Below are 19,341 nucleotides of genomic sequence, written 5' to 3' on the forward strand. Positions count from 1 at the left end.
TTTTTCTCCAGAAAACTGATGAAAGGATACCCGGGTTTAGTCTGGCCGGGTCCAGTTTATCCTCTCACACAGGACGGGTTGTGGTGTGATGACGGTGGCTACTGGCAGCACTTCATCTCGCTGCCGAGGGTTCAGAATCCTAGTGGTACTGGAGAGGGCCCGACATAAGCCATTGTGTTTTATTTTAAAACTCGGATGTTGAGCCATAAATAAATGTGGAAGAGAAAAAGACATATGGATACGAGTTAAGAGTAACTCTCCATCACTGTAACATGATACTATATACAGTCAGAAAGTGCAATAACTAGGCACAAAACTGACAGAGTACTGAAACATTCGACGTCCTGACACCTAGCTTCAACACATCTCCGTAGCTGTCGGTTAGCGCTACGGAGATGTGTTGAAGCTAGGTGTCAGGACGTCGAATGTTTCAGTACTCTGTCAGTTTTGTGCCTAGTTATTGCACTTTCTGACTGTATATAGTGTCATGTTACAGTGATGGAGAGTTACTCTTAACTCGTATCCATATGTTTTATTTTAGTTAAACATTTGAAAGTCCAGTCTTCAACAAGGAACGTAACAACATGAGGACATATTCAGCTGCAATGTACAAGTAAATGTTTTACTCATAATATTTGAACCCCTCTGCTACTACAGACAGTGATCACTATGCATGAAAAACAGATGCTAGGGTTTGGAGTCTTCAATATGAATCTTTGATGTGCTATTGTGTGCAATTATTCCCTTATGCTGTTTCCAACAACCACTCAGATCCTACCTCTCCTGTCCAAAACCTAACCATCACGGCTGTAACCGGAAACACCACTAATGTATCATGGATCAGACCGGAAATTGGAACACTGCATGGAGCTTTGACTCACTACGTGGTTGTATACAATCGCACTATTCTCTCTGGGGAGACAAGTAATTTCACTACAAACAGTGAACAAGTTCCAGCTGGTAGTGATCCAGCACAAACAGATTTCTCCTATCAAATCATGGGGCTAACAGCTGGCAGCAGGTATGAAATATCCATTGAACCATGTAGGATGGCTGTGTGTGGACCAGCTGCAATGACAAGTACCAACACCAGTAATGCAGGTAAGTCTGATTGTGTGCAGTCTGCTTTGGGAACAGTTCGTAATATTCACCCCATCTTCGAGTAAACTGATGACATTTGTGCCGCAAGTGTCGTTACATTCACAAGTACGAGTTACAAGATGAAGATGTCTCGAGCGTGTGCATAACATCGCCCTACAATTTACTGCTGGGACACCTCGTCTCTTTTTCGGGGAACTGTTACGTTTCCTTGTTCACATTAGTTCGTTTTGTTGTACTTCTCTTTACAGTCCGTTGAGAAATTTTTGAGCTACTAAGATTTTGTTATGAACTAGAATTAATTGGAGCACATCCCAAATTCTTTGCAGTGGTGTATTTGGAATGGGCATGGATTGGTGCCTACATGTTCTTAGAAGTCAGAGTTCATTTACCATATAAGGTAGTTATAATTTCTGCCAGGTTTGGAGAATGTGGCCACGTTCAGTACAGTACTGTCGGGTGCCGTAGAGCTGGGGGGGTCAGGGCTCTAGCCTAGGCCGTTCTTATTTTTAGCGAACACAACAGTTTCGTTCTTATTCGATGGTACTGTCTTACATTTATATTTATGCAGAGTAACACGTCTGGGTGTACATTATTGTATATTACGGTTTCCGTTCTTATCTTCAAAAATCTAGCCTACACCGTTCATAAAAAATGGCGAAATTCTAGCCTGGCCGTTCTTCGGCGGTGCGTTCTTCGGCGGTCCGTTCTTCGGCGCCTGACAGTACAGCAGGAAAAAATCATGGAGTTGACTGATGAACTCGGGGAAAGACATGTCATAGATTCCTGCGGATCGTGTTTGGTTTGGGTCGAGACCTGTACAATATTTGTTACTGCTGAGTATTTCTCAGGTCATTTCAATTCACGACATGATAGACCACAAGGAAACTATCTGGGAGTCGGCTGACAATGACTGCATTTCTTTATAGTAAATTTGCTTAATGGAAATCATGCTGTGGGACGTTCTGAACACTTGGACGGGACAATGCAGAAAATTGTGAGATCGTGGATGGGATATGAGTGGTAGCATAGCCAGCCCAGCGAGCTGACCTGACCTGTTCGCATGCACGAGTCATGCAGGCGCGCGCCCTTCGAGGCCTCGCGCAATGTCTCTTGCAAGGTCTTTGCTGTTTTGACTTTTGAGCTTGCACGCGGCGGAACATTTCTTCCCACACAATTTCCTTGCGATTTCCTTTCCGCGTCCTGGCTTTTTGTTTCTCTTTTGTGGAGAGCTATGAACATCCGGAGTAATATTTAGCACTTGGCGGCTCTATGCGGAGTCATTTTGCGGCTCTATGCGAGTCATTTTGCTGCTCCGTTCGGAGTCAACTGGCGGCTCAGCTGAGTTATTTCCACTAACAGGGCTGGGAGGTACCGTATTTTGTTCCAAAATTCTCTGTAGACTGTAGTGTCAGGAGTACAGTAGATATAGGTTATAAAGTGCCCTTCTGATTTTTCACATTTTATCACTATAACCGGTATATCACTACAGGCGATTTTCAACTGCGCTCGTCATACATACACATTATACACGTGTGGGTACTCGATCGCGCTAATGTAGCGTACTGATACCTGGTGCATGCTGCTGCACCTTCCCCAGCCTAGAGTGAAGAACTTCTTGGCCCAAAGGCATCATCCAGGAAGCATCAGACCAGAATACACTATGAAAACGCACATGTGGCTCCAAGTCAAGACATCAATACCTCACACTCGTGTGTTGCTATCACTATAGACGATAATTTTTCTGCACAAAGAGGTGATTTGAATGGTGATTCTGTATCCTTATAGCCGATTTATCGCTATATCCGATATATTGGTTATAATGATAATTTGACTGGCTTTTTCTGGTTTTGCTTTTGATATCTTCATTTTGTATCAATATAGCCGGTTTATCACTATATCCGATGACTTTATAACCAATATCCACTGTAGTAGTAGTACATGCAGTAATCTAAATAATAATGTGTAAACATCATTGCACAAAGCATACCAGGTATGAAAACATTGGCAAATTGTAAAAGATGGTGAAAGGATCATAGAGATCAAAGAGAGAGAAGAACAACTAATAGGATAGAACAGCAGCCTCGGCAACAGCAACCTCAGCGGAAGAAGCGGGGATGCACGAGAACACAGGCCTAGCACCACCCAGGCTCATATGGCTGGCCCGCAGTAGAGCAAAACACAGGCGGCAGCGGAGCATAGCGATGACTGCAGAAAAGCGCTCACCCTACTTTTCTGACAGCAGCGAGGCGATGCGCTTGTATAGGGCATTCGCACATTTTCCCATACCACCGGTCGTTGAGAGAACGACAGGGACAAATGTGCAGTGTTCGACCTCCCTCATACGCTGCTCATATGCACGCTTCATGGCCTTCTCATGCTTGGTGTAGCAAGCAGCAAGTGAGGAGGAACGATTCGACGGCGCGAAGGGGTTAAACACCCCGACATCGAGAAAAGTGCGCTTGAACCGTCCTCCCCAAATGCCGCTCGCCACAACATCCAGCCGAGCCTGTCATCTTAGATTGCTGTGCGATAGCGGAGCTTTTCGTCGCTGAGGGGTTGGATGTGGGGCTCCATGGCGATCTGATGTGAGACCCGCTTGAGGACAGGCACCGTAATGTTGCGAACCCCGTTATGCTGAAGTGTAGGAAAACCTCCAAGTGAACAAGAGAGCGCGTGGGCAACTGCAAATGCCTGGCCACACTGGCAATGGGAAGGCAGGCGTAGTGGTATCCAGTCGCACCGGAGACGTATGGCATGTCGGAACTCCTGCTCCGTCAGGGTGTGGCCGTGGGCTTGGAGGGGTCGGCAGGTCAACCAGGCAGACGAACCTTTCTCAGAAGCTAGGTCCAGTGCTCGCTGCATGGCCGGTTCGACAGGAGAGGAGACTGTGGTCGCATCATGGCGGATAGCGTCCCTCACCACCACACGCACCTGCTCCTTGGCTTGCTGTGTCTGGACAGTCTCACCTTCCAGTCCGAAATCCTGGCGCAGGGTACAGTGAATGAGGGGATATGAGATCCGTAGTGATGAGGCATATTGCGCTGCTCTCGAGGATGGGTGGGGTAGGCCTAGGCCGCCATGGCGACAAGGTAGACCAGTGCGGCTTATGCTCCGAAAAATATGGTATTTATGTTCCTTACGTCCAACTCCCCCCCCCCCCCTGTTTTTCTCCAGAAAACTGATGAAAGGATACCCAAGTTTAGTCTGGCCGGGTCCAGTTTATCCTCTCACACAGGACGGGTTGTGGTGTGATGGCGGCGGCTACTGGCAACACTCCCTCTCGCTGCCGAGGGTTCAGAATTCTAGTGGTACAGGAGAGGGCCCGACAAAAGTCATTGTATTTTAGACTTTTAGTGATTTGAAAGTTGTAGGTACAAGTGCTGTAACAACATGAGGACAAATTCAGCTGCAACGGACAACTACATGTTTTACTCATAAAATCGGTTGTGGCGACAAACGCGATTAGGCCGGCTGCAGGGACACCGTAATGTCGCACCTGCCCCAGCACCATTCAAAAATTTCCCTTTGGCAGTTCACGGTACGAACTTCAACAAAGCCCTGTGTAATGCGTACCAGGGGAAGGCTAGACAGCATGTCTCTAGACATCAATAGGCATTGTATGAAAAGCCAGTCAATAGCACTAAAGAGCGAAAGCCTTCGTCACGGTTCGGTTTCACTCGCGCACCGGGCCCGAGCTGGCAGCACAAACAAACACAGGGCGCGAGCTGGCAGCACAAACAAATGCCGTACTCACACGATTACCGTTGGGCCAACGGATGGCCACAGCCATCAAAAATAGGAACAAACCCATCCATGGCTTCTTTCTCTTGCTAGCTGTGCTGCTGCTGCGTGCATCCAACTGTTTTGCAATTTCTCCCTCCCACTCACGCCTCCTGACATTTTATTATTGCTCTACACTCTCTCTACACTCTCCTATGTCTCACTAGGAGTATTCCAAGCTACATGTACATGTATTTGTATAATTTTTTGATCTTTCCTTGCTCACTATTCTTGACAAAATTCAATTGCAACGAAACGCCGATGGCCGGCGGGGGCATTCGGCGGCGTGATCTGATTCCTAGCTTGTTGGTAACCGGCTTGAGATTTCCAAGGTTGCTATGACACCGTGCAGTCATGCGCAGGGCCACCCAACATGCATTTGCGGGCCCAGAAAAGACAGAAATGCGTCGCTAGGCAACAGCAAAAGCGCTAGGCGAGTATCACGCTACTCATGCAGCGCGCACGTTGGCGCAGGGTATCACGCTACCCTTGTGCTGCGGGGTACCAAATTGCCCCTCGCTGGAATCAGACCCGCGCCCCAGATACCTTGCGCTGGCCTCCTGACGGCCAAACACAACCAACTTGTGCTCTGTGACTGGGGTGGTACATGTACTAGCAACATAACGTGGCCCAGGTGGGCTGACTTTCAATTAGCCAAGTGAGCTACGCATGCCAGGGTGCATGATCACTATTGGCAGCACTTATCGTCCATGCAGCAGTCGGGTTAATGTTCGAACCCCTCTGCTACTACAGACAGTGATCAATATGCATGAAAAACAGATTCTAGGGTTTTTGAGTCTCCGATATGAATCTTTGATGTGCTATTGTGTGCAATTATTCCCTTGTGCTGTTTCCAACAACCACTCAGATCCTACCTCTCCTGTCCAAAACCTAACCGTCACGGCTGTAACCGGAAACACCACTAATGTATCATGGGTCAGACCTGAAATTGGAACACTGCACGGAGCTTTGACTCACTACGTGGTTGTATACAATCGCACTATTCTCTCTGGGGAGACAAGCAATTTCACTACAAACAGTGAACAAGTTCCAGCTGGTAGTGATCCAGCACAAACAGTTTTCTCCTATCAAATCCTGGGGCTAACAGCTGGCAGCAGGTATGAAATATCCATTGAACCATGTAGGATGGCTGTGTGTGGACCAGCTGCAACGACAAGTACCAACACCAGTAATGCAGGTAAGTCTGATTGTGTGCAGTCTGCTTTGGGAACAGTTCATAATAAATATTCAACCCATCTTCATTTTAGCTTGAGTAAGCTGATGAAATTTGTGCTGCAAGTGTCGTTACATTCACATATACGAGTTACAAGATGAAGATGTCTCGAGTGTGTGCATAGCATTGTCCTACAATGTACTGCTGGGACACCTCGTCTCTTTTTCAGGGACTGTTACTTTTCCTTGTTCACATCAGTTCGTTTTGTTGTACTTCTCTTTACAGTCCTTTGACATATTAGAGAGGTTCCGCACTACGTAAAGTTGAGCAACTTTACGTTAATGGGCGGGAAAAACCCGTGAATTCGCGAGTTTGCACTCCACTTACGGAAAGTTGTCTACGGAGAGTACGTAGATAGGGCTCTGATAACGTAGCTGGTCCGTAAGTGGATTGGGGTACAAATTTATGACTCTCTCCCCAAATCGATCTGGTCCCACACTGCCGCGTTCGGAGTTGCCAAGGGCAGCTACGTGATTTGAAAACTCCGTATGGCGGAACCCAGATGCGCATTCAGTTTACGTAAGACTTTCCGTAGATCGACTACGTTTTTTACTAACGTAATTACGTTATGCGGAACCTCTCTATTATTGAGCTACTAAGGTTTTAGTTATGAAATTATTTTTTGCTAACACAGAAGGCGCATGGTCTGTTCCCAACAAGCTCTCACTCGCTCATTGTTCTCCGAAGTCCACTGTTCCTGATTTCAGTTCTTGCTTTGTCCTCATTGGCAGTGGATTTCTTTCTCAACCCACCCACCCACTCCACTATTGTCATCATCCTGTTTCTTGTTCTACTTCTCTCCTGTCGGTATCCATTATCATACCGGCCTACAATAACTATACGAAACTCTGTAAATACACGGAGGGGAGTCAACCTTGCTTACCAGGCTCCTCATACGGCTCATTCAGCCCCTCGCACTCAGACGGCTCACACAGCCTCTCAATACGGCTCACTCAGCCTCCGCAGCCGCGCCCTGCCCGGCTGCCTCCATACGGCTCACTCAGTCTCCGCAGCAGGGCCCTGCCCAGCTGCCATACACACATTCACACAGCTCTAAGCTGTCACTCGGAGCCTGGCAAAGCAGTTGACAAACCCTCCTATTCTCCAAACTGTATGCTTGTGTGAGTGCGGCATGCAGATGCTTGTGTTAACTAGAATTAATTGGAGCACATCCTGTAGCAGTGCTCCCCAATCAATCACAGACATCTATGTATGGTATATACTCAATCTGCGGACAGCATGCTGTTTCGTTCTTTTTGAACTCATCAGCGCAGCACAGAGGAAATGAGGCCGAACCTGATAGCAATGGAAATAAAAATTTCCAATCAGGCCCGAACGTACCTTGCCAGAGTGCTCAAACTGACAAGTCAGTGAGCTCTGCGTAATGCAAACAGCAAAGGCACTACCCCACATGAGAGTGCTCAACTGCTACAAGAGCAGGAGCGAAATACTCAATCTGTATGGTATATATGTACTTATTCAGCATACTAAGCATTCTACCATCATCTGCATCCATTACAACGATCTGGATTATGCAGAACAGAATCAGCGAAGCGGACATTGGACGTAGTCATGAACAAAAAAGTAAAAGATGGATAATATATTTTCCGAACACGTTTTCTAGAGACATTCATCAGGGAAAATAAGTCTCAATAATAAAAGCTAGCAATAAACAATGATATATACGTGAAAGAGTAGGAAATGCAGTATGTGCAAGAAAATACCGTAAAATCCCGCCAGAGCGCCCCTACCTCCTCGACGCTTCAGGTGGGGAGGGGCGGATGGGCGAGTCCTACTTGCCGCATTCAGTGCTACATGAAAAAGTACTCACCCTACGAAAACTGTTCGTGCATCTCGTACACCAACCAAAGGTCAAGAGCCAGGAGTCGTACAGACCCAACAAAACGCAGGGTTTGTGCGATCCCTGGTCAAGAGGGTGGGCACTGTTGCGTACATTTTCAACGGGGTGGAGCACGCGTCTGCAGTACAGTGCGGCATCACAGACTGCTACAGAGTCATACGAGGATACAATAAATCACGTCCCTGACAAGAATTCAGGGAGGGGCGGATGGGAGAGACGGGGCGCTCTGGCGGGATTTTACGGTACTTGTAGGAGAAAAGAAGGTGAAGTGCGAAAGACACGAGAAGTGTGACCTAATAACAGGGGTGGGCAGGTGAGAAATAATAACAATGTGAGACTCAGAGAGGGTGAAGTGTAAGGAGTACGTGCATGGGTATGTGGGTGGGTGTATGTGTGTGTGTGTGAATGCTAAGAGAATAGTCTAAGTTTAGTGACATTTTCTTTTTGGATGCATAGGTTGAGGTTATGTTTGTGAATGAAAACAGCTTCCAATACTTGAAGTTCACTAAACCTACGAGCACGGCACAAAACTGTGAAGCAAGAGTCATCATAAACTGAACGGCACTGACTGTTGGACAACAGGTGTTTCTTTATTGCGGATCTCTTTCCAGTATCATCACCCTCACCTTGCATCTGTCCACTGTTGGCCTCAACATCCTCGTCCTGCTCTCCATCACTGCCAGTACCTTTATCGTCCGTGGTCTGCCGATCCTCATCCTCCGTCAATATTGCTGTCACGTCCGTTGCTGCTTCAGGTCCATGTCCATTGGTGGAATTCATTCGTGTTGATCGAGTCATGCTGCGTGTTATTGGTCGATGTGTCTTGGATTGGTTAGCATCTGGGCTTTCTGTTAATCGTGTAGTCTCCTCAGGTAAAAGTTGGCGCCGAGTCGTTTGTCAGATGTGAGTCTCCTTCAAGGGCTTAGTTGGTCGGCCTCGTCTAGGCCGTAGGGCTCTCGCACTGTCTGATAATAGGTAGAGCGGTACATGTTGTTTTACAATATCAACATTGACGGAGAATGAGGATAGGCAGACCACGGACTATGAAGGTACTGGCACGTATTTTTCCCTGACAAATGTCTCTAGAAAACGTGTTCGGAAACTATATTATCCATCTTTTATTTTTTTGTTCATGACTACGTCCAATGTCCGCTTCGCTGATTCTGCTTATTGCCTGATTAAAGTTATTGTCTCCGCGCTGCTTATTATGCAGAACACTCAAATCCTATATTCCAACAAAAAATTGACATGTCCTCTCTAAAACGGCTGAATAAATCAAGCGATGATACTGGCACTCTTGAAAACTTCTGAAGAGAACCTACTGGTGCTGCCCTAACACCTTACGATACAATTTAGGCACACAACTTATCCCGGGCGGAAGCATGGTCATGATTATTTGAAGAAATTCAATAAATCCTATATATAGGATTTGACAGTTAAATAGATGCACCAGTGCGGCTTATTCTCCGAAAAGTATGGTACTTGTGTTCCTTACGCCCACCTTTGCCACCCTCCCCCCCCCCAATTTCCTCCAGAAAAAAAACTGATGTATGGATACCTGGGTTTAGTGTGGCCGGATCCATTTTATCCTCTCACACAGGGCGGGTTGTCATGTGATGATGGTGGCTACTGGCAACACTCCCTCTCGCTGCCGAGGGTTCAGAATCCTAGTGGTGCTGGAGAGGGCCTGGCATAAGTCATTGTGTTTTAGTTAAACATTTGAAAGTTTTAGGTATCCAGTCTCCCACAAGTACATGAGGACAAATTCAGCTGCAACAGACAAGTATATGTTTTACTTCGAAGTACTCGTAATGTTCGAACCCCTTTGCTACTACAGACAGACTGTCAGTGATCACTATGCGTGAAAACTGATCCTAAGGTTTTTGAGTCTCCGATATGAATCTTTGATGTGCCATTGTGTGCAATTACTCCCTTGTGCTGTTTCCAACAACCACTCAGATCCAACCTCTCCTGTCCAAAACCTAACCGTCGTGGCTGTAACCGGAAACACCACTAATGTATCATGGGTCAGACCTGACATTGGAACACTGCACGGAGCTTTGACTCACTACGTGGTTGTATACAATCGCACTATTCTCTCTGGGGAGACAAGTAATTTCACTACAAACAGTGAACAAGTTCCAGCTGGTAGTGATCCAACACAAACAGTTTTCTCCTATCAAATCCTGGGGCTAACAGCTGGCAGCAGGTATGAAATATCCATTGAACCATGTAGGATGGCTGTGTGTGGACCAGCTGCAACGACAAGCACCAACACCAGTAATGCAGGTAAGTCTGATTGTGTGCAGTCTGCTTTGGGAACAGTTCGTAATATTCACCCCATCTTTTTTTGAGATTGAGTAAGCTGATGAGTTGTGCTGCAAGTGTCGTTACATTCACATGTCCGAGTTACAAGATGAAGATGTCTCGAGTGTGTGCATAACATTGTCCTACAATGTACTGCTGGGACACCTCGTCTCTTTTTCAGGGACTGTTACTTTTCCTTGTTCACATCAGTTCGTTTTGTTGTACTTATCTTCACAGTCCTTTGATAAATTATTGAGCTACTATTAAAGATTTTGTTATGAACTAGAATTAATTGGAGCACATCCCAAATTCTTTGCAGTGGTGTATTTGGAATGGGCATTGATTGGTTCCATCATGTTGTTGGTAGTCAGAGTTCATTTACTTCATTACTCATTAGGTAGTTATAATTTCTGCCACGTTTGCAGAATGTGGCCACGTTTCAAGCACAGTGCTGTCGAGCGCCAAAGACCGGGAGGGGGGGGGGGGGTCAGGATTCTAGCCTAGCCCGTTCTTATTTTTAGCAAACACAACAGTTTCGTTCTCATTTGATGGTAGTCTTGCATTTATATTTATGCAGAGTAACACATCTGGGTGTACATTAGAGTGTATATTACGGTTTCCGTTCGTATCTTCAAAAATCCAGGATACTCCGTTCTTAAAAATTGGCGAAATTCCAGCCTGGCCGTTCTTCGGCGCCCAACAGTACTGTAGGACAATATCAGGGAGTGGACTGATGAGCTTGGGAAAAGACATGCCACTGATTCCTGCGGATCGTGTTTGGTACGGGTCAAGACCTGTACAATATTTGTTGCTGCAGAGTACTTCTCAGGGCATTTATTTCACGACATGATAGACCACAAGGAAACTATCTGGGAGTCAGCTAACAATGATTGCATTTCTTTATAGTACATTTGCTTAGTGGAAACCATGCTGTGGAGCGTTCTGAACAGTTGGACGGAACAATGCAGAAAACTGTGAAATTGTAGATGCGATATGAGTGGTAGCATGCTAACGCCAGTTAACAGTGAGCGCAACGAGCTGGCCCAACCTGCTCACGTGTGTGAGTCATGCAGGCACGCGCCCTTCAAGGCCTCGTGCAATGTCTCTTGCAAGGTCGTGTTGGCGATGGTGCCATCGTGAGAATAAAGAATTCAAAAGGTCATTGATGTTTTGACTTTTGAGCTTGCATGTGGCGGAACATTTATGCCCACATAATTTCCTTGCGATTTCCTTTCCGCGTCCCGGCTTTTTGTTTCTCTTCTGTGGAGACCTATGAACACCCGCAAAAATATTGAGCATTTGGTGGCTCCATGCTGAGTCATTTTGCTGCTCCATGCAGAGTCATTTTTGCGGCTCCATGCGAGTCGTTTCGCTGCTCCGTGCAGAGTCATTTGGCGGCTCGGCTGAGTTATTTCCACTGACAGGGGCTGGGAGGTACCATATTTTACGGAGTTTATGCCGCAATTTGAACATTCAAAATTTACCTAAAAGGGGGGGGGGGTGCAGCTTATTCTCCGATGATCAAATTAACTGTGATACATAGGATAGATGTCTGTATTTCGTGGTCTAAAATAGGGGGTGCGCCTTATACACCAGTTCGGTATATTCTCCGAAAAATATGGTACTTGTGTTCCTTTAAATACGCCCAACTTTGCCCCCCCCCCCCCTCGTTTTCTCCTGAAAACTGATGAAAAGATACCTGGGTTTAGTCTGGCTGGGTCCGTTTTATCCTCTAACACAGGACGGGTTGTAGTATGACGACGGTGGCTACTGGTAGCACTCCGTCTCGCTGCCGAGGGTTCAGAATCCTAGTCATAAGTCATTGTACTTTAGTAATTTGAAAGTTTAAGGTATCCAGTCTCCCACAAGTACTGTAACAACATGAGGACAAATTCAGCTGCAACACAAGTAAAATGTTCTAGGAGCATAATGTTGGAACCCCTCTGCTACTACAGACAGTGATCACTATGCATGAAAAACAGATGCTAGGGTTTTTAAGTCTCCGATATGAATCTTTGATGTGCAATTGTGTGCAATTATTCCCTTGTGCTGTTTCCAACAACCACTCAGATCCTACCTCTCCTGTCCAAAACCTAACCGTCACGGCTGTAACCGGAAACACCACTAATGTATCATGGGTCAGACCGGAAATTGGAACGCTGCATGGAGCTTTGACTCACTACGTGGTTGTATACAATCGCACTATTCTCTCTGGGGAGACAAGTAATTTCACTACAAACAGTGAACAAGTTCCAGCTGGTAGTGATCCAGCACAAACAGATTTCTCCTATCAAATCATGGGGCTAACAGCTGGCAGCAGGTATGACATATCCCTTGAACCATGTAGGATGGCTGTGTGTGGACCAGCTGCAACGACAAGTACCAACACCAGTAATGCAGGTAAGTCTGATTGTGTGCAGTCTGCTTTGGGAACAATTCGTAATATTTACCCCATCTTCATTTTAGCTTGAGTAAGCTGATGAAATTTGTGCTGCAAGTGTCGTTACATTCACATATACGAGTTACAAGATGAAGATGTCTCGAGTGTGTGCATAACATTGTCCTACAATGTACTGCTGGGACACCTCGTCTCTTTTTCAGGGACTGTTACTTTTCCTGTTTACGTCCGTTCGTTTACAATCCTTTGATAAATTATTGAGCTACTAAGGGGTCGTCCATAATTATCGAACTTTTTTCACGAAACGAAATAATTTCGTTATGGGGTGGGAGGGGGTTGACCAATTTCGTTTCAGAAAAGTTCGATACATGTACATGGCCATAGGAGCAGTGACACACTTGCGACTTTTGTTGTATATGCATGTATATGTCAACAATTTTTACGTTCTGAGGGGGAGGGAGGGAGGGGTTGGGTCTAAACTAAAATAATTCGTTTGGTGAAAAAAGTTCGATATTTACGGACGGCCCCTAAGATGTTGGTATGAACTAGAATTAATTGGAGCACATCCCAAATTCTTTGCAGTGGTGTATTTGGAATGGGCATGGATTGGTTCCATCATGTTGTTGGTAGTCAGAGTTCATTTACTTCATCAGGTAGGCTAATGAACTGGGGAAAAGACTTGCCACTGATTCCCGCGGATTGTGTTTTGTATGGTTCGAGTCCTGTGCAATATTTGATACTTCTGAGTACTTCTGAGGGTATTCAATTCACAACATGATAGACCACAAGGAAACTTTCTGGGAGTCAGCTAACAGTGACTGCATCTCTTTGCAGTGCCTATGGTTAGTGGGAATCATGCTGTGGGGCGTTCTGAACACGGCGGAAAATTGTGAGATTATGGATAGCATGCTAACACAAGTTAGCATCAGCCCAGTGAGCTGGCCTGACCTGTACGCATGCGCGAGCAGGCGTGTACGCAGGGTCACCTCTAGGGGGGGTTTTCCAACTGAATCACAAACAACAAGTTTTAACCCTTTGAAAAGAGCCCTAGGAAATTTTCAAAATTATGCATTTTTTCGTGTTCCTTGTATCATAACTTCAGTTCTACTCACTCAATCTTCCTAATCTTGGGCTTCCTGGAAGTGGAAAAGTGTCCGGGAGAGGAAGAATGAGGTCAACCATGATAGCCAGGACACTCTACATGTATATACAGCGCTAGAGTGCAGCGACGGTGCGAAAAATGCCCCAAATGCCCAAACGCATCCTGCTCCAGCGATTTCGTTTTTCTCGATCGCAGAGTTTCGATTTTTGCTGTGTACTCTTGACAATATCAGAAGTGTAAACCCTGCAAATTTGAGCACGCCATCTTGACGAAAAATCTCAAATTCTCGATACTCAAGTCGCACTGCCCGCTTTTGAAATTGCCGAGATTGCGGCTCAACTTACGAATGATTTATCTCAAGAAACATTGCTCGCAGCGCTTCGCAAATTGTTTCTACCAACAGCTGAGAGTTTTCTTTTCGACCTGGATATTTGGATCGTTGAATTTGAGACAGATTTGACTGAGTTACGATCTGTGGAAGTTTTGCATTCTTGTCAGTTCGATCGCGTGCCCTACCAAAAATGCCCAAAACGTTACTCGTTTGGATCATTTTAGGGTTTCCGGGCACCGGGAAACCCCCTGCGTACTTGCCTGGCGAGTCACGCGGGCATGCACCCTTCAAGACCCCGCGCAATGTGTCTGCAATGTCATTGCTGTTTTGACTTTCGAGCTTGCACATGGCGGAACATTTATTCCCACACAATTTGCTTGCGATATCCTTTCCGCATTCCGGCACCCTTGTTTCTCTTCTGTGGAGAACCATGAATACCCACAGAAATAGATAGCATTTGGCAGCTCTGCTCAGAGTCATTTGGCGGCTCCATCCGGACTCCTTTGGCGCCTTCATGCGGAGTCATGTGGAGGCTCCATGCGGAGTCATTCGGCGGCTCCATGCGGAGTCATTCGGCGGCTCCATGCGGAGTCATTCGGCGGCTCCATGCGGAGTCATTCGGCGGCTCCATGCGGAGTCATTTCGCTGCTCCATGCGGAGTCATTTGGTGGCTCGGGTCCGAGCAGAGTCATCATAATTATGCTGCTCCAATACTGCTCGAATTGGCACACCAGCTTTATCCAACACTTGGTTGCTCTGTTGCGAGGGGGGGGGGGTGCTAAAGAAATTTTGCGTTTTGCAAGAGTTATTTCCACTGACAGGGGCTGGGAGGTACGTGTTGTGTACTTGTATTCCTTACACACAACCTTGCCTACCCCTTGTTCCTCCTGAAAACTGGTGAAAGGATATCCGGGTTTAGTCTGGCCATGTCCAGTTTATCCTCTCACACAGGACGGGTTGTGGTGTGATGGCGATGGCTACTGGCAACACTCCCTCTTGCTGTCGAGGGTTTAGAATGCTAGTGGTACTTGACATTCTGGTGTGGTCGCCAAATGTCATGACCGACATAATTTAAACAATCGACGGGGAGGCAATAGTCGTAAAATGGCAATAAATAAGATCAATTGTGCACTCATAACAACAGCAAAAAAATGAAGAAAGTTAAGTTCGCTGGCTACAAGCGAGGGTCCCTGGTTCGAGTCCTGGTGGTGACAGTCAATTTTTTCTTCAGACTTTTCCCGTTTGTCTCTTTCCCTCAAACCAGTTAATATTTTATGACTTGGGGCTCCCCGCGTGCTAGTTTGTACGTGAAGTGTGTGGGTTACAATGAGGGCTGCGTCCCACCCGCCTGTGTGGATTCACAGGGAGTGTGAGTTACGAAGTCTGAAGAAAATGTTGAACGGCCTCTGCTGGGATGACGACTACACCATAGCTCAGTGGTTAGAGCATCGCTGGCTACAAGCGAGGGTCCCTGGTTCGAGTCCTGGTGGTGACAGTCAATTTTTTCTTCAGACTTTTCCCGTTTGTCTCTTTCCCTCAAACCAGTTAATAAAGTTAAGTTCCATAACGTTTTCTTGTGACTTTCATCAGTGGAACGCCATCACATGAAAATGTAATAACTAAAACACACACTTATATTATACATGTAGCTAATATGGTTTCAGGTAGAAATACAGCAGCCAGCAAGTACAACAAGCGAAGTTTGCACCTTTGCAATGTGTGAATATAGTGGGTGTGAGAAAGACACGACATACTTCATTGTATTTTAGTTTAACACTTGAAAGTTTCAGGTATCCAGTCTCCCACAAATACTGTAACAAATTCAGCTGCAACGTAAAAAGGTTTTACTTGAAGTGCATGTACATGTACTCATAATGTTCAAACTCCTCCGCTGCTACAGACAGTGATCACTACAGTACTATCAGGGTTCTTGCCTAGTCCGTTTCTGTTTTTCGCAAACACAGGCGTTCCGTTCTTATTCGATCGATGGTTTAGTCATACATGTCCGCATCATTGTACGTACGAAAGTTTACATGTGGGCCACACAGTCATGTACCAGTACATCACTGTTGCCTGATGACGCATACCATAATGTCGAGTATTAAATCTGGGCGTTTTCCTGTAGAAGCCGATGTCGGGGCTAGGCTTCTATTCACAGCAGGCTTCTAATCAAACCACGTATTTCTATGTATGTCGACGCTAAAACCAGGCTTATCGTGCTGACAGTGTATCTTGAAAATCGGGCTTTTATTCAAAACAGGCTTCTATATGAGACAGGCTTTAATACAGGACACTACGGTATGCACACATGCCAGTTCACATTTTTTTGACTTGCCATGAAACTTTAGAAATGTATCATGCAAACATAATTATTCGGAGTTATACTTCTGAGTGTACATTATAGTGTTCTTATCTGCCAAAAATCCAGCCTAGACTGTTCTTAAAAATTGGTGAAATTCTAGCCTGGCCGTTCTTCAGCGCTCCATTCTTCGGTGCCCGACTGTACTGGATGCGTGAAATATTGATTCTGGGGTTTTGAGCCTCCGATAAGAATCTTTGATGTGCGATTGTGTGCAATTACTCCCTTGTGCTGTTTCCAACAACCACTCAGATCCAACCTCTCCTGTCCAAAACCTAACCGTCGTGGCTGTAACCGGAAACACCACTAATGTATCATGGGTCAGACCTGACATTGGAACACTGCACGGAGCTTTGACTCACTACGTGGTTGTATACAATCGCACTATTCTCTCTGGGGAGACAGGGCCAAGTCATTTCACCACAAACAGTGAACAAGTTCCAGCTGGTAGTGATCCAACACAAACTAATTTCTCCTATCAAATCCTGGGGCTAACAGCTGGCAGCAGGTATGAAATATCCATTGAACCATGTAGGATGGCTGTGTGTGGACCAGCTGCAACGACAAGTACCAACACCAGTAATGCAGGTATGTCTGATTGTGTGCAGTCTGCTTTGGGAACAATTCGCAATATTCACCCCATCTTTTTTTGAGCTTGAGTAGGCTGATGAAATTTGTGCTGCACCTGTCTGGACATTCACATGTACGAGTTACAAGATGAAGATGTCACGAGTGTGTGCTTAAAATTGTCCTGCAATGTACTGCCGGGCCACCTCGTCTATTTCATCTCTTTTTCGGAGAACTGTTACTTCCTCCGTTCACGTCAGTCCACAGGGGGTAGCCCCCCCCCCCCCAAGTTTTGCAGAGTGTGATGCTGATGAAAAATTCATACATGCGCAAAAAGGACGTCCGTCCAGTCACCGTGCAGTTGAGGAGTACAGTATGGTGTAGATCTACATGATTGTACAGATGTACTGTCTGTACATGATTGTACAGATGTACTGTCTGTACATGATTGTACAGACAGTACATGTACGTGCAGTTGAGGAGTACAGTATAATGTAGATCTACATGATTGTACAGACAGTAGAACTACATTTTTTCGGCCTCTTTTACGGGCAAATTAACACAATGGTTTAAAATGCAATAAATCATACACTGGAGAAGAAATCAGAAAAATGCATGTGTAAAATAAAGAATTTCAAACCCAAACCAAAAAAAACTTCAAATCTGTCGGTTAGGGGTACAGGTGAAACCTGGTTTCAGCGACCACACATGGTTCCAGCCCAAAGTGGTCTTATAAACAGGTGGTCTTTCAAAGCAGGTGATCTCCCTATATGGTGATATTGGTATCAAATGAATCCTCGCACTGCATGCTGTGCATTGGTGAAGTGCATAACTTAAAGGGGGAGTGATACTGAAGTATAGTCGTCGTGAGTTGTACAGAGATGATGTTTTCTCAGTTTGGGCCTACGGCATATCTTTATTACATTTTTTTCTGTTTTGGAAGTGTTGTATATTCGTAAGCTGTCCGCTGAGCTATGTGTTCAGAAGGAAAATGTTTTGTCTCTTCAGTTGTTTGGTGCCAATCCTTGTGAAAGTGTCAAGAATACTGTTCCTCATTGATGTTATTATGTTTTATTCATTTCTTCATCTTCACCCTGTTTTTGACCTGTTCAGGTGAATTATATTTTTATTCCAGATGTATATACGAGGGAAACATGGATGCAGTGAATGGGATTTCGGTCTTTGACCACTTTGTGGTGGGTCTGATCTACTCACCTCCCACCGCTTAGGAGCTGCATCTGCGCCTTGATCCAAGAGGGTGGTGGCGTTCCTGCGGATGCGGAAAACTGGGCCTTTGGCCGAGTCTCACGCGAACCGTGAATTTATTTTATTTTTTATAGCGTGAGGTTTTGGTCTATGCTTTTTGCTTCAGCTCTATAAGTTGCTGCATTTGCATTTATACAAAAGAAAAATGGACCAAGGAACAACAAGTTACGCTATAAATCAACCCTTGGCTCTCCATCCGAGTCTATTTGACATTTATCCACTGTTCCCTGTACTTACCCATGATGAGAAGGGAACGAAAAGGTTCGGTTTCTAAATTGGCTTTACTTGGCTGTGTGGATTGCGTCAGTGCTGACACTTCTTTCGACATTGGATACGCCTCCAATTTTTCCCTAGCTAAGAACAAAATTGAACTCGCACTCATGTCAAACAACAAAGTAGCAGAGGTTTTGTTCCAGGACGTTTTCTTGTCACATTCGTCAATGGAATCTCGTGACTGAAAGAAAGTGGATGACCAACAATATGATATACCGGTACATGTATACTAGCACACTTTTAATAGGTGAAGATTAACAATGTGCAAAATATAGTTACAAGTACGTGACAAGTGTTCACAAGCTCTCATTAGGGAAGTGCAAAGGTTGGTACTAGTGCATTAAGATGGCAATGTGTAACATGCACGTGGAAAAATGCATTGGTAAGATGGGTGAGTGTGATAATAGAAAGAGTGTGAGTGCAGTAACACTCTTTCTATAATTCACATTCACACTAGGTGACTCGGCTCCGTGACGTCTAGCGGCTCCAAGAAGAGTCGTCATGATTATGCTGCTTCAATACTATCACCAGTTGCTCGAATTGGCACTCCCAGTTTAATCCTCTCACACACAACGGGTTGTGGTGTGATGGCAATGGCTACTGGCAGCACTCCCTCTTGCTGCCGGGGGTTCAGAATCCTGGTGTGTTCGCCAAATGTCAAGACTGGGGAGGGTCCGACATAATTCATTGAATTTTAGTTTAACATTTGAAAGTTTCAGGTATCCAGTCTCCCACAAGTACTGTTACAGCATCAGGACAAAT

At 45.6% G+C, this 19,341-nt stretch overlaps 1 protein-coding gene across 1 annotated transcript in view; it reads left to right on the top strand.

Moving 5' to 3' along the window:
- The window catches only part of LOC135805621 (mucin-3B-like), a 99,435-nt gene that overhangs the window by 12,165 nt on the left and 67,929 nt on the right, over nucleotides 1-19,341 (top strand). Inside the window, exons 5-9 of the mRNA XM_065319687.1 lie at nucleotides 772-1,101; nucleotides 5,750-6,079; nucleotides 9,936-10,265; nucleotides 12,354-12,683; nucleotides 16,726-17,061. Of these exons, the coding sequence (XP_065175759.1) occupies nucleotides 772-1,101; nucleotides 5,750-6,079; nucleotides 9,936-10,265; nucleotides 12,354-12,683; nucleotides 16,726-17,061 (1,656 nt within the window). The remainder of the gene's footprint in view (nucleotides 1-771; nucleotides 1,102-5,749; nucleotides 6,080-9,935; nucleotides 10,266-12,353; nucleotides 12,684-16,725; nucleotides 17,062-19,341) is intronic.

The sequence above is a fragment of the Sycon ciliatum genome, chromosome 1 (assembly GCF_964019385.1).
Source record: "Sycon ciliatum chromosome 1, ocSycCili1.1, whole genome shotgun sequence".
NCBI lineage: Eukaryota > Metazoa > Porifera > Calcarea > Leucosolenida > Sycettidae > Sycon > Sycon ciliatum.